Source organism: Lipophrys pholis, assembly GCF_963383615.2.
Source record: "Lipophrys pholis genome assembly, chromosome: 11".
NCBI classification, from domain to species: Eukaryota; Metazoa; Chordata; class Actinopteri; order Blenniiformes; family Blenniidae; genus Lipophrys; species Lipophrys pholis.
In genome coordinates, this window is record NC_137631.1 from 15,431,484 (window position 1) to 15,447,392 (window position 15,909).

The 15,909-nt window shown below is 41.5% G+C and overlaps 1 protein-coding gene across 2 annotated transcripts; it reads left to right on the forward strand.

The window, feature by feature from the left end:
* Nucleotides 1–1,643: 1,643 nt before the first annotated feature.
* On the forward strand, nt 1,644–10,404 carry LOC308117206 (ubiquitin-conjugating enzyme E2 H-like). Of its 2 annotated transcripts, XM_080475927.1 has the most exons (7): nt 1,644–2,027; nt 5,345–5,421; nt 5,513–5,587; nt 5,830–5,869; nt 6,170–6,222; nt 7,475–7,603; nt 8,104–10,404. In XM_080475927.1, exons 1-7 carry the CDS (start codon nt 1,975–1,977, stop codon nt 8,226–8,228), a joined length of 552 nt encoding a protein of 183 aa, XP_080332053.1. In that variant the 5' UTR covers nt 1,644–1,974; the 3' UTR covers nt 8,229–10,404. The 2 variants fall into 2 exon arrangements, with proteins under 2 accessions (XP_080332053.1, XP_080332054.1); XM_080475928.1 differs by lacking the exons at nt 1,644–2,027; nt 5,345–5,421; nt 5,513–5,587 and adding an exon at nt 5,596–5,717.
* The last annotated feature ends 5,505 nt before the right edge of the window (nt 10,405–15,909 follow it).

Here is a 15,909-nt window from a genome sequence, read left to right on the forward strand (position 1 = left end):
TACTGGTGAAACTAGAGAGCAGCACTGTGGTCACTGAAGCCTTCAAGATTTATTGGTCTTATACTATGGCTATTCCATAAAAGTGCTAAATTTTTCCCTGAAAAAAATGTGTATTCTTCTAAAAAGGTTCCTACTCTCTCCTCTGCCTCCTCCCCTGTTACACCAACCATCTTCATGTCTTCAGTTTTATCTATCAATCCTCTCTGAGGTCTCCTTCTCCTCCTCCTGCCTCCAATTCCAACATCTTTGGTTCAATATATCCACTTTGAAACGCCACATGAAGACGGCATGCTTTATATTCTGTCAAAGAGAGCCATAATAATCTGTGGGTCAAAGGGGTGTCTATCAGACCTGGTATTTTTATTTCATTATAAAAACACATTCTCAGCATGTTATTTATTTTAGGTCTACTGTCGAGATTAAACTGACTTTAGTGCAATACCATATTGTCACATTTCTGACAATTGCAGACAACATGGTAAGACAATTCATTTTAGGATAAAACTGTTAAAGTAGTTTTGCTTTTTATCACATCTGGATCCAAACAGTCATTTAAAATCATGTGCTATAATGTAAAAAACATGTAGTCGAACATTTAACCATCAATCACTACTTGGCCAGATATCATGCTTATGAAATGAGAGTAGTATTGTGGTTCACGCTCTCTGGACCACTTTGAAAAAACCCCTGCTTCAGAGAAATGCGACAACTGAAAGAAAAAAAAAATTAAATGTCTTAGTAATATACTAGACTGCAACGAGCCACTGACAGCTTTACATCTTGACAATAATTGTCTAAGTCAGTTAAAGTTTAGTGGAGCCATAAACATAGCTTCATATTAATCTGCTTCACCAGCCTAACTCGCCATTTTTAATACTTCACCAACTCGTACAGTGGTGTGACAAACATAACACTTCCTAAACATTTCCTAGTATGTTCAGCTTGGTTGAGCTCGGATGAGATCAAATAATACACATTGTTTTCATACTCATCTAAATCTATGAACGGTGCCTTGTGCACCATGACCTTTGTCACTCCAGAAAAAAACATGGCGCCTTAAAACTGCACTCACAGCTTAATTTATCCAAACCAATAAAAATGAGACACAAACATAAAACTACAGAGTCACACAAAATGACTTGAAAGACTTAACCCCAACCCACAGTGACCACAGTGACAAACCCAACTAAAACAAAATATGTCTGCAATTCAATACAAAAACAGAACGAAACACTGTAAAGACTGGAAGCAGCATGGAAGAATAGAAATCCACCGCTGAATGCAAAACAGCTGCAAACACGACTACAGCACCTTGACATTTCTTTAATATTGGTATTTTAATATTGATATTTGTTCTCCTTTCAGTATCTTACACTGTGTAGTCTGTGTCCAAGGATCTACACTTGAGGCCTGGTACTTAATTGCTCTGAGATTGTCAGCAGGACAGACAGTGTAAACCATTGGTGATAATAATAATAATAATAATAATAATAATAATAATAATAAATCAATGTGTTCATCCAGTTCTGGGTTATGGGTAATAGATTAAGCGCAGATTAACCTCACATGCATGTTTTGGACTGTTAAAAATAAAATGATTAAAAACTCAGGCATGCACAGGGAGAACATGCAAACTGCACAGTGATCGGGGAGTGTTTAGTGTGTGAGCCCCTCCTCTGCTCGGCTGGTCCTGGAGCTCCATGTCTCTGGCAGAGGGAGTCTTCAGGACAGGACGCAGAGCAGAGCAGAGCAGCGCAGAGCAGCGCAGCGCAGAGCAGAGCAGAAGCCCGGCCCGGAGCCTCCAGTCCGAGAGGAGAAGTGTGCCATGGTGCAGCCGGGACCGTGTGTGCGGACACTGCGGGCAGGCTGCTGATACAGTCCGCGGGGTGTTGAGGGGTTGTTTCCGAGCTGAGAGCTTGTAGGTCGCTCCATTACCGCGTTTCTTTTCAGCTCACTTCTGAAAGGAATACAAACATGTCGTCTCCAAGTCCGGGCAAGAGGAGAATGGATACCGACGTGGTGAAGCTGTATCCTTTACAGGACATAAACAACGCATTGCTGTGTTTTTAATAACATCTGTCAGCTGTTTGCTGGTGATTAGTGAGCTGATTTGCTGCCGTTAGGATACATTTGAAGCAGCTGCGAGCTGCGTGGGCTCGATTTATTTGGTGAAAAGTGATGTTATCGTCCAACATTAGTGTAGCTAGTTAGCAGGACGGCGAACGAGCCTTTTTTTTTTTTCTTTCTTTTTAGTAAAATTTAACGACGCCAATCTGAACGAAGCCGCTCACTATGCGGCAGTAGCTCGTCGTTACGGTCAGCGGGGCTCATTCTGTTTGTGTAAATAGACGATTTATCAGCGGAAACGGTCGCAATGGGAACGATGTTAACTCTCGGCTAGCTTTGTTAGCACGTTAGCTCCGGAGCGTTAAGTTAGCGCGGATAAAAGGCGATTCCACCGAGCTGACAACCCGCCGCAAAGCACCACAGAGGGCTTTCTTACATCTTAGAAACACCGGACACCGGAGGCAACTTCATTTACTCGTGTTTGTGTGGCGTCGACGCGGTGGCTAGCGCTGTAGCATGCTACCGCCAGGAGAGAACAATTAAGGTCGATGGAGAGGCGATCCCGAATAAATAACTGCAGTTTATTTATAAACGCGTGCAAAGTACAACCGGACGGACACGTTCTGCTTGAGTGAAATGACCAATCAACAAGACCGCAATAGAAACAATATCGTGTTTTACATATAATAGCAAAAATGATAGTTATATAGGTCAAAAAGTTTATTAGATATTCGTCTTACAGCTTACAAAAGAGTGCATCCTAATTCTCTTTTCACATCTTCCTCCATTAACTTTTTTTATTCTCCTTTTTTTTGTTGTTGCTGCAACTCCGTGTGATGCGTTTATTCGCTGGCGGTCGATTAAAAACATATTTCTGTGCGTGAAGGCCACGTTTCGTGTCGTCCGTGGCGATGGGAAGCCGTGAGCTGGAGTTTGTGCATGAAAGGTTTTCTGACAGCGTGAGCTGAATTGTTTTGTTTTTGTCCTGCAGCGAGATGCTGCGCTCTGATTGGTCCGCCTGTTACCATCCGGAACACGGAAGAGGGCGGGGCTTCACACACAGCTGATCGAGGAAACAACAGGCTCGCTGGGTCTGGGTCTGCAGCGCTCTAACAGGGGAGGGTTGGGGGGCTCACTGAGGCTCCACATGTTGTTTCCCCAGGATCACATCTAGTCTTATCACACTGTAACTCATCTGAGTGATTTTTTTTTTTTAAATACTAAAATCTGTCACCCAGCAGTGTCACACAAGTGACTAATTTTACCATAATTTCCCAACAAAATGATTGACATTAGAGGAATATAATATAATTGGTCGGACCTGTAAAATAGAGCCTTAATAACCTTTAAATTCCAACGTCAAACTTTTTCTTTCTTGTGGCGCAGAGTGTAAGTGGTGGCAATGTCTATATTTTCACAAAAACAAACGACTGCTACCGAAAATTGCTGCAATCTCCCATTTTAATGATACCTTCTAATACCTTCTGATACCTTCTAAAAAAAATCGAATACCTTAAGAGAAACAAAAAGTATTTAGGTTTCTTTTAGTTTGACATCCAATTACATATAAACTCATTTGGCCTTGACATTTACGCTAAGTTAAGTAATAAAACGTGACCAATCAATGCAAACATGAAGGACACATCAATTAATGATGTAATCACGAGAAATTGACTGATTATTGAAAGTTTCCGTTAATGTTTGCTGACCTCATTGATGCTGGTCAGTGTTCCGTATGATCCACTGAGGTTTCTCTCATGTAGATTGGTATTCTCACGTGAGGAAACAGCAGTTAATAAAATCGAAGGGAAAATATGAAATAAGAGGCGTTTCAGAGGAGCAACGTGTTTGTCTCGTTTGGTTCTCGCCGCTCTCGATCTCGTCCCACAAGTTCCCCAACCTCAGTTTAACACCTTAACAGGAGATGCCGCACATAGTTTCATGCTGCGTCTGTAATTTAAACATTCGATATCAAACCGCTGTGACAGATCACTGTACGATCTGAATCTGCTACTAAATTACAAACTAAGTTTGATTGAAAGCTGCTTTGTGTCTGAGCATGTTCACTTCAAGAGTATATAGGCGATTCGGCTTGTAATTAGTTGTATTTAATACATGAGTTACAGACTATATGCAGTTGAAATGACTCCTACTCCCATAACCCATGAGACCAATGATGTATGCATTTATCTTAAAATGTCTCTATGGCTACAAAGAGTGAAAGCAATGGGTTGACCTTTGTCCCGTTGTGCATTCATTTCCCATGTGACCTATTTGACATGAGAATCAGACTTGTTATCAGAGGAAGGTGCTGGTAAAGCGCTGCACATGGAGGTTTGGGTAAAAATAAGTTATTTTTTTTCTTTCTTGAGTGGCTGTGTCTAGGTTTGTATGGATAATAACCCTTTGGGGGAAAGCGTATGAAAGAGATGTGCTTTTTGCTGCTCAAGTCGACGTCTCTAACCAAAAGTTATTTATAGGACCCATTGCCTCGGATCACATTTAGCGCCACCCTGTCGTCTTTGTCGGTGGTTTGTAAACCTTTTCATATCGGGGTCCCGCGCTTTTTAATCCTTCTCCTCTGCTGGTGGATGTTTATGCTTATTTTGCCTCCTGACTGTTATGTAAGGAAGCTGTCTTGTGTTATTTGTGCTCCAGTAGTTTCACTGAATTAGCATCTGAACGTTACCTTGGTGAGATTGGTTGGAAAAGAGACGACAGAGATTTATATCAGGATGATGAAACCAAGAGCAGCAGCTACTTTTGTGATGTTTGGACACCCCTCCCCTCCCCCCCCTTTTTTTGTCATTGTGTCATACTCACACGGCCTTTGAGATGAGAGGCTGTCAGACGGCTGACTCAGACTCGTGTCTCCTTCTGCCATCACGTCCCGTGGTTATTAACCAACCTGCACAGCTTCCAGTGTTTGTTGTGGAGCAGCTCATGTTTCCTGGTTTCCTGTATGCTGAGGAATGTGTGATGGACGTGCGATGCAGGGTACATCAGGAATGTCATCATCATTGTGTTGGATACGCCCGTTTGTGTGCGTTTGTCCCACTGTGGGCTTGTGTTGTTCTTGTTCAAGCGATCTGCAGTTTGTCAGACGGAGGCCTCCGCGTTATTGATCTCACGTTTTAACTCCACTCAAGTTCACACAGATCGTAAAGCTCAGCCTTTTTTTTTTTTTTTTTTTTTTTTTAAATATTCTTGTTCTTTCTTCTCTTGCTGCTGATTGTTGTTTTTGTACATGCACCTTTTCCTTAACCAGCCACCTCAGCATTGAGAGCAAACACGAGGTCACCATCCTCAGCGGACTCAACGAGTTCGTGGTCAAGTTCCACGGCCCACCTGGAAGTAAGAGCTTGAGGAACATTTTTCGACTTTCACCTGACAAACCTGACTATTTTGAACTGTTAAGTCATTGGTCTGTTTTGCTTTGTTTTAGCACCGTATGAAGGAGGCGTGTGGAAGGTTCGAGTCGACCTCCCAGATAAATATCCCTTCAAATCACCATCAATAGGTATCAAATATGTCTCTAATTGATCCTATTTAAGCTTAATGTATTTTACTAGGTAAGACAGCCATGAGCAACTAATTGTTTTGTTTGAATGAATGAAATCCTGGATGTGAGAGAGACAAGAAGCTGCAGCGTGAGTCTGTTCATGATAGAGATTTGAAAAGTGAATCTCTAGTAATCTTTATTTTTACTCTGTGCAGAGTTGTTTTGTTCAGTAATTCTATTAAAACCTGCCAATTTTTCAGGATTCATGAACAAAATCTTTCATCCCAACATTGACGAAGCGTGAGTACAACAATTTATTAATGTATCTGTTATTGGACTATGTACATGGTGGAAGCTGGCCGTGAGCTGCTTTTCTCTATGTTAAACGTCGTCCATAAAGACATCGGCTGTATGTGGGAGGATCTGCGTCCTCTGGAGCAGAATAGATTTAAAGCCTTTCAGATCTCTTCCTGGTTTCTTACTTGTTGGAAAAGAGACACTTTTACCCGCAACATACGTGAATCGTTCACACAGTTCTCGTTATTTGTCTCTGGCTTCGCTTCATTCATTCAGTTTGGTGTTTTTTTTTTCCTCCTTCAGGTCAGGAACCGTGTGTTTAGACGTTATTAACCAGACATGGACCGCTCTCTACGGTACGTCACGTCATCGTTTACACTCCCTCTGATCATTCTGACTGACAGTTGTTGTCAGTAAAACAAAACAAAAAAATGCGAGCGGCTTATACTGTTCATCCACGGTGCAGCTCCATGCAAGTCATCTTGGTTTAATCGGCTTACACTGAAGTGATAACTGCCTCTTGTATTGAGGTCACGCGCTGATAGTTGGGAATTTCTTCACACACACACACACACACACACACACACACACACACACACACATACACCTGCACACCTGCAGGAGGTTTCTTTTTATATTTGCATTCATTTAGTCGGAGCTGCTTTGATTGGGTCTGTGATTCAGTCCCGGTAGAAAAAGACAGCTGAGAGATAGTTCTGTTTTTGTTTTTGATCTGCAGGTTTGCGCCGTATGTGTGAAAACACCCTGATAAGTTTCTGCATATTTTGCGTGGGCGGTGTGAACACCAGTGTGTCGAGAACTCTGATCCAGAGAATCTTTTAACTGTGGACAGACTGAACATTTCAACAAGATCAAAGAAAACAGTCAAAAAAAAATCAGCTGAAGCATCACGATGGTAACGCTGCAGTAAAAGAAATCTTCAAAGCAACAAAAAAAAACTGAATCTATTACTCTTTAGCAAGTATTTAAAATGGGCGTTATATATTCAGCGTGTCCTAAAGGCTTGAAAATGAGAACATTGAAAGTGCACAGACCCAAACCTAAAATATATATATATATATAATACAACAGTTTTCACAATAGAGAGAACAGAGAGAGTGTAGAGAAATGACCTTTCTTCAACTTGTTTAACCTCAGGAGAGGTTTTCCTTTCATACACAGAGCGACTGTCTGTTGGCAAGGATGTGATTGTACTAATATTCAAATTAAAACTGGGCAGCTTTGTAATGCACAGGCTTTATTATATTCCTAGGGTTAGGGTTAAACCCGAACCCTAACCCGAACGTACAAGAGAGTCCTCTAGTGGTCAATGTTGTACCTGCGCCTGGATTGATGTCAACCAGAATTGTGTCTAGACTATTTTGAGTAATCAGCTTTGTGTGTCTCCTGGGTTCTTCTGTCTCAATAGCTTTGACAAGTGATGAATTTCTGTTGACTGATTTAACAAAAGTCCTTTTTTTTTTTTTTTTTTTTTTCAAAAGGCTGTTTTTTTAACGATGACGGTCCATTTTGAGCTGTGTCCAATTCAAAGCGCACTTGTTGGTTTGTTTCCTGTGCTGATTGCATCTTTCTCCCCGCATCCACCAGACCTCACCAACATCTTCGAGTCGTTCCTTCCTCAGCTGCTCGCCTACCCAAACCCCATCGACCCTCTGAACGGGGACGCGGCCGCCATGTACCTGCATCGACCGGAGGATTACAAACACAAGATCAAAGGTAGCTGAGCGCTCCCGCACTGCGCCCGGCCACGCAAAATGACTTTAAGTGTTAGTTCCCAAAATGTTGTCGCATTCAATCGTGGTATAAACTGCACGGCAGGTTCGGAAGGTAAGAGTCAAACCTTGAAAAGATTGGGATCGTTTTCCACAAAACGTCATTGGGATGACCCCAGCAGGTGAAGTTTTGTTTTGAAAACGCAAATATCACCTCGTTTCTGTCTTTGTGGAAGTGCAGAATCCCAAATCTTTCTGTTTTCATCTCATTGAATTGTCACTTTGATCTAAAGTTGATTTTATCCTGAAATATTTCCACATCTGGTTGACAATTCCCAATGGAGTAAAATGACACTAGGATGGAAAAGTTCTACAAGTAGATTTGTTTTCTTCTCGACTCTAGAAGCGGAGATCCATCGATAATGAATCATATCAGTGTGTCACAATGACAAGCGAAGCTTTGGGCTGTGCTCAGTGTTTCTTCCTCCCTTGTGTGTCTTCCAGAGTACATTCAGAAATACGCCACAGAGGAGGCTCTAAAGGAGCAGGAGGAGGGTGGAGGCGACTCCTCCTCCGAGAGCTCCATGTCGGACTTTTCGGAGGATGAGGCTCAGGACATGGAGTTGTAGTGAAGGCGAAGACGCCCTCACCTCGCAACAGACTGTCATTTCCTAAAGAGCAGAAACTCAGTACTATATTCATATTTAAACGAGACAATTTTTTACAGCCACACACGGATTTTTATTGCTACACGAGGATTTGCAGTATGATATTGCAGAATATTATCTCCACCACTTGCCCTTCCACCTCCTCTTCATCATGAGGGCAGAGCGGAGCGCTTTGTCAACGTCTCGGATCTTTTGCGGCTTCAGCCAAGTTTCCAGCCTGAGGAGTGCGACCAACACAGGAGGACGCGCGACGTGTTCCCACAGAACTCCTCTCAGAACAGCTTCTGTCGTAACGCCAGGAAGGTTTCATCATCATCATCATCAGGCTCCCCCCCCCCGTCACCGACAGAAGATGGCAGGATGACAATCCGTGATTTCTGTGCGGCTTCAACTTCAGACGAGTTAAAGAATCCCTCTTTTTTTTTTTTTTGAACAACCCCTCTTTCATTTTAATTTAATGACACGGCTTTCATCACTTCCGAGGAGAGGAAGACCTGACGGCGAGCGTGTGCAGACGCCTCACACAACCCAACTGACAACACATCACCCGGGTCAAGTTACACCAGTGTGAGAATGTGTGTCTATCTGTTTGTGTGTGTGTGTGTGTTTGTGTGTGTGAGTGTGTTTGTGTGTGTGAGTGTGTGTACTACATAAGAGAGTGTGTGTGCACATGAATGTAACCCTTTGAAACCCTGTGTCGTTCTTGCCTCCTGATGCTCAGTAAGAATCAGCAGAGAACACCGCCCTCTCTTTTGACACCTGTCTCCTCCTTCTCCTCCTCCTCCTCCTCCTCCTCCTCCTCCTCCTCCTCTCCGTTTTAGGAAAGTGTTTATGTCATTCTCTGAGTATCTTTGTATATTGTGGCATGGCACAGAAGTGAAGTTTGTAGGGCTTTGTGGAGCTGTAGACATAAAGAGTCAGGCTGGGGTTTGCTGGGATCATCCAGGTCCTTGTTCAGTTGTTCTTATCTCTGCCTATTGCTTGTGTTCAACTATAATAGGTGTTTGACTTGCGTAGGGATAGTTTCCTTTTTTTTTTCTTTCTCCATTTTTCATTTTTTTTGCAGATGGTGAATACTCTAACGTATGGTTTAATTATATGATACACTAGTTTATGAAAAAAGTTCTCATCCTGTAAAGGTGAGGACTACACTTTTGTCTGTGGGATGACTTTTTGTTGAATGAAATCCTCCAAAGACGCGTTGCACCCTTCTTCTTACTCGTTTCCAACAGCAGTGATTTACATGGTCAGACAGACTTTCTTGTTTCAGCACGATCACACTTTTCTTTGTTGGTGATGGACTGTTGTTTTCCAATATAAAGGGACCAAAAACTAATGGATCTACAGGCATTACAGTTTCAATCCCTCCCTCAGAAAAGAAGACTGGATTTATAGCTGAAGAGTTTACATTTAAGTCTCGGAGAAGCGTCGTAAATGTTCCTCAAAGGGTCAAACTCAGTTGATTTGAGGCACAAGTTTCTCCGTGGACGAGGAGTTACAGAGCCGTCACAGTTCCTGACGGCGCACTGGTTTACAGGCTGGAAGCCTGATGCGTGTTTGTAACGCGCTCTCATTGCATCGCAAACATGTTTTTCTCTAGGGAACTAAAATCTCCCATCTTTTTCTTGTTTGAAGAGAAATTTCTCATAATCAGAACTTTAATTCATGATTGACCATAAAGCCGTTTTAATTTTCGTTGTGTTGTGCAAGAGGATGTTAACGTTCATCTAAACATTGAAGTAGGTCAGCGAAGATAGCCTTCGTAGTTTGATTTGACATGGCTGTATGTGTACATGTCAAATAACCAGTTTAACTGACTCTAATTAGCCTCGGTAACCAAATATTTGCTGATTTAAGTCTGAAGGGAGCACAATGCCAGTGTTTTGTTTTTTTTTGTTTTTTTTACAACAAAAACAAACTGTTGCCCTTCTTTCTCTTCATATGGATCCTTTGTTATTGTATTATGCATTTTTATTAACAAAACGTATATTTGATGCCTATGATTTGTTTTTGATGATCTTATTTTTTATCTTTTAAGCCCTTATGTCCCGGATGCAGATCAAGATATCCATGATTTTTAATTAAAAAAAAAAAAAAAAAAGCAAAAAATGAATAAATGTGCTTCCCTTGTAACATGAAAAAAAAGAAATAAACAACAAAAAAAAATATGCTGCAAAGTTGTGTGATTTTATTTAAAGATTGTTTTCTTGACTCATTTGTGTCGTGCTCAGTGAGTGCTGTCATGAGAATGTTTGTTGTTAAGCCTGCATTTTCTCTCTGTGCATGGGGGAAAAAATATTTATTTGCAAAGTTATGCCAGTTATTTCTACAGTCACAATATATCAACTGAAACTTTTGACAAATAATGGCGATTTTAGATGATATGCAAAAACGTAAAAGGCTTTAAACACATTAACCTATGCACAATAACTCTAATATATGGATGTTTTAATGTTCAGAAAGTAAATTTTACACAGGTACCTTTGTATTGCAATAGTCTACATTATTTTGGAAACAGTCCATGGATGATGTTGTAGGCCATTTGTCCACTAGAGGGCACTGTATCTATTACTGCCTAAAAGTGTGCGTCCTAAATGAACTTAAAAACAAATAATAACGAATACATTTACTAAACATAAATAGGGGGACAACACAAACGTATTAAACGCACTGTGACTATCTGTAGCTTATTTAATAATATTGCAATTTCAGCGCCCATGTCATTTTTGCTATAAAAAAACAAAACAAAACAAAAAACCTTTTTGGTTTATATACTTTGCTTATACTTTGCGTCAGTTTGTTGACGGATTAATACTTTGAAATTGCAGAGGTAAAAAGTTAATTTTACTTATTTCTGAAGTCCAGCTTCAGCTTCTGAACTCACTTAGGCATTTTAAATACTAACACTAAATGCAGAATATAAAGATATAGGTGAAAAAGTAGTTGATTGAACTTCTTTAAAAAAGAAAACCTGGAAAACATTTGATCGAACTTTACTATTTCGAATCTCGATGATTTGTACACTAAGATTATGAAGAATCAAACAAAAAAGGCCTTGAATGTTTATTTTATATGTAATAAATAAATAAATATATATATGTACGTTTCACAATTGAATTAAATTATAACTTTTCCACTATTGTCCTTTCTGAGGCATCAGAAGCCCAGCTGCTGAAAATGTCTGACTCCCTTAAAAAAACTAAATGCGTTTGCTGTAGATATTATTGTGAGTTTTGTATAATGAAAATTGCTGCAATAAAGGATGGATGGGGGGGGGTTTCTCTGTGTGCGGAGATGATGCTCTGACTCAGATCCAGAATATAATGATGTGATTAAATATTCATCACTGCGTGCAAGATCTTTCTGTCCACATATTCTGGTTTCCAGTTTCAGCGTCAGAGGATAATGAACACATTCAAAACGAAAATCAGACGTTTATTATTTATCATTTCCCACTGAAAGTCACTTGTTACATGCAGAAGATTAATTATCACAAAGTGACCTGGTGTGCGATCTGTTTTCAAGTTCACATTTCTAAGTTTATGTCATTTTTGTACTCAGAAGACTGTTTATGATTTAAGGATTGATTTATTTTTTTTTCAACCCCCTTTAAAGAAAGCTGGGAAAACATGACTCAGAGGATGGTTTTATTCCGTACTGAAGCAGTAATATTTTTGAAGATGGAGGAGTGAAGTTATTTGAGAATAAGAGCAGCAGCAGCAGCAGGAGGAGGCGCAGGCGAGGCGCTGCTGGCCGGCTGCGCCTCCTTCATAATGTATGGAGAGGACAAAGGGGGCGCGGGTGGATTTCAGCTTCAACTTTGAAAAGGAGCCGTAACCTAAACCTGTCCCGTCCGACTCCGGTGGATTCACGTCAGCTGAAAGGATGATGCCTGTTTTTCCACCTGCAATCTGTCTAATAATCACCGACAGCAGGTAAATGAGCCCCGGAGAGGAGCGTATAAAACGAGGAGCAGAGGAGGCCTGCGCCTGGAGAAACTTTGAGATGTGGACGGAGAGGAGAGCTTCGGCCAGGCCTGCATGTCTGCAGCAGGGTACCACGCCCGGAGGAGGTTGGTAGGTCTAGGTTTTTTTTTTTTCCTTTTCAAACTAAGCAGCACTTAAAAAGTGTTTGGAAAACCTGGAGCAGGACATGAGAGTTAAAATTCATTATTTTATCCTGTTTATTATGACAGGCACGAGTTGCTAAGACTGGTTGAATATTCATTTTAATAACTAAAATTTAGTTTTTACACGTATTTTGATAATAGTGCAGTATTAAATGACCATCATCATCGCCACTTGTGCGTAAAAAGGCGCAGCGGAAATGTACCGCAGGCCTGGGCGGCAGAAGGAGTGGGAGGGAGGCGGCGTGGATTACTATACTGCCAGTGGGTTAAGATGCTTACCAACTAATTACCTGTCCACTAGAAAATCCTCCGCTCTGCAGTCCAAACAAGCAGGAAGCCATGAGGGATGGCGACACGGAGAGTAGACTGACTCTGTGGAGCTGCCAGTTTTCCTCCAAGGCAGCGAGGCCAGCTCATCCATCGTGAAAGATCAGGAGAATGTTTCCTCTGTGAAGTGCTTTTTCAGACGGTTTGTTTGTGAAGATTATCCGCTGCTGGATGCTCCTGAAGGTTTGACTCAGCCACGAAGCTACTTGTCTGTTTTTAATGTCAGAGTTGTTGTGCGCAATATTGGATCTTTTTTATTATATATATATATATATTTATATATATATATAATAAAAAAAGATCCAATATATATAAGGTAAGAAACCCAATCCCTCACTTAATCAAACATATAATTCAGTAGAGAACGTGTCAGCATTATGGATCAACTTGTTAGATACACATAGAATATCCAGAACATGCGATGTTAAAGATTGTGTAAATTAAGTTTTGGAAAGGCCAAAACGAGTTCTCTCCTTAAAAAAAAAAAGAAAATAGCAATTCTATCTGTATTACATTCAACCTTTACTAATGCTGTCTTCATAATACCTGAAGGATCTGACTGTCTTTTTATTCTCCAGATAGAATTTAGCCCACAGAATGTTTTAAACAAAGATATGATCCTTAGCAAAAGGAACAACCAGGATTTTGAAGGAAATAAAATGACCAAATAAACACGGCGTCTATAGAAAGGCTTTTGAATGAAGCTTTCTATCCGTATCTCTCTCCCTCTCTCTCTCAACCTTTTTACTCTATTGATCTCTCCCGGAAACGGAAAGATGAGCCCTGCTTTGGGACCCATTTGGTGCATCTCAAAAATCACTTAGCACATCATTCCCTACAGCCAGAATCAATGTGTGCGTCAGATCTGCTCCTTCACCGCGTTCAGGACGGCTTTCACGGAAGGTCGCAAACATGCCAAAATACTAAAACCCATCAGAAAGGCAGTGGTGACAGTTACATTAGCCCTTCAACTGCGGTGAACAGAACTTTGAGGGAGTGAGGGGATGAGGCTGAATGCAGGCCTGCCCGGCCCTGCAGCAGATGGCAGAGCTGGATTTAGTCTCCAAACCTGTGAGGGAGACAAAACAGGGAGGAGTGAACGACCCTGTCAATTGTGATGGCGTGTTGGGATTTCCACAAGAAACCTTGTAGATGTCTTTAGATGTCCTTCTTGCAAGGGTTTCAAATGCAGACTTTTGTTCAAAGCTCTTGTTTCTCTTGTTCGCCATGTTGTTGGACTGCATTTCCATCTCCTCCTATTCTGTGTATGGCACTGGTAGAATTCACTGTCACAACAGACTATCAGTGAATTACCATAGGGCCATAAACAGAGCAGAGACAGAACCACGCTGTCCGTATCCGGTTTCTCACTCTGGATCTTCCCTCGACCACGAGCTGTCTCCTCAATACCTGGGATCTTCTTTGCCCATTTTGGCACTAGCACATTTTTGCTTTGTGTCTCCTCGTTTGAGCAATCATGTGTAGTGCCAATATAGGACAAGAGGGAGACTCGGCTGGGTGTTCTCATGTTAAAGCGTGGGCTCGTCCACGGACGTTCCTTTTTGCGTGCGGAACAAGCGGAGAAGAAAGAAGGACAGAGGAGGATGGATTGTGCCGGCCCTCTCAGATGTCACCAGTCACTATTTTGATACGTCTCTGTGACGGTGCAACCAGAACTCCACCCGTCAGTCACACAGATCTGGTGCTGGTGACACTCTCCCACAGTGTTTGGCAATGGTAGAACTCACTCTGGTGGGCTGGAAGGTACCGGTGGTTCTGGACTTGCCAACAACTGACCGAGAGCTTTCACTCATCCGCCGACCCGGGGCCCCGCACAGGAGGAGGACTATTTTATGTGAGGAAGTGCAAAAGCTGTGAGGCGAAGGCACATATGTTGACTGTGCGAGTGACTGCAGGCGGAGCAGTGAGGGGTTCTAATTGACCGTCCCCTTCTGAGCGTTCCTGCGGTCTCAGAGCACCTTAGAAATCTGCAAAGAAGATTTGTGTTTTTTTCTTTTTTCTTTATTGTTTTCCAGGAGCGTCCACAAAAGCAACGAGCCTGCAGTCCTCTCTGTCCTCTCTGTCCTCTCTGTCCTACACAGTGAGCTGACCATGACATCAAACCCATGTGTAATCTCATCTCTTGAACCAAAGAGGGCTGTGATTATTGGACCTGAACTCATGAATCCATTCATGGCCCATTAGGCTCCGTGTTGACTATCACCCACACTGATCAATAAATCAATGGTCTTCAAGTGTTCGGCTGTGAAAAGCTGCAGCTGAAGGCTTGTAGCTGCAAATCCCGGCGTTGCTGTGAGCCAGAGACGTAAACACGAAGTTGACTTTGTGGTGCAACCTGATGAAGTTCTGAGGCTAATAGACGAACTACAATGCTGTCCTTAGTGACTTGGATGAATGAGGTGAGTGAACAGGTCCAGACTGATCCTGCAGATCCAGTACTCTCACTCTCACCACCTGCTTTCCTCTCGATACTGATACGTCACGCCGAGATGCCAAACAAAGAGACTGAAAAATGAATTTGTTTTGAGACCGGTCGTTCAAATAGCGAGTGATTTACATTGGTATATTGTCGAGTGTACACATTTTCTGTGTGTGTGTGTGTTTTTTAATTTACTTCCTACTGAACTGATTTCTCCTCCTGGAAGATAATAAAGATTTTTTTTTTTTAACTTTAATCAGATGATCAAAGTCAAACTATTTATTATTTTGTTCATTTTCGACGAGAACAAGTTATTTGTGTCACAGTTGGATTCGTTTGTTGGATTTTGTGGACATTTTGACGACAAAATGTCATATTTTCTATCTATAGTGCCACAAAATCAAATAATTCTGATGTGTTTTAGCCTGACATATAACAACAATGACATTTTTCTCTCAAGATTAGGGGAACCTGACAGTGTGAGGGAAGCCATGAAGGTTGTAGACATTAAGTCTTTTTTGTTTGTTTGTTATTAATACCAAAAATATCAGTATCTTTAATTTGTACTCTGAGGATGTGAATGTCATCCAAGATATGATGTGTTCAGATATTCCCAGCAACACAACATCAAAAATCTTTATCTGTCTTCGATATCTGCCGTGTCTCCTTTAGGGTTGTAGTAGTCTGACTGTAAATGAAGTGATGCACAGGGTAAACATAGAGAGACAGACAGTCTCTCTCTCTCT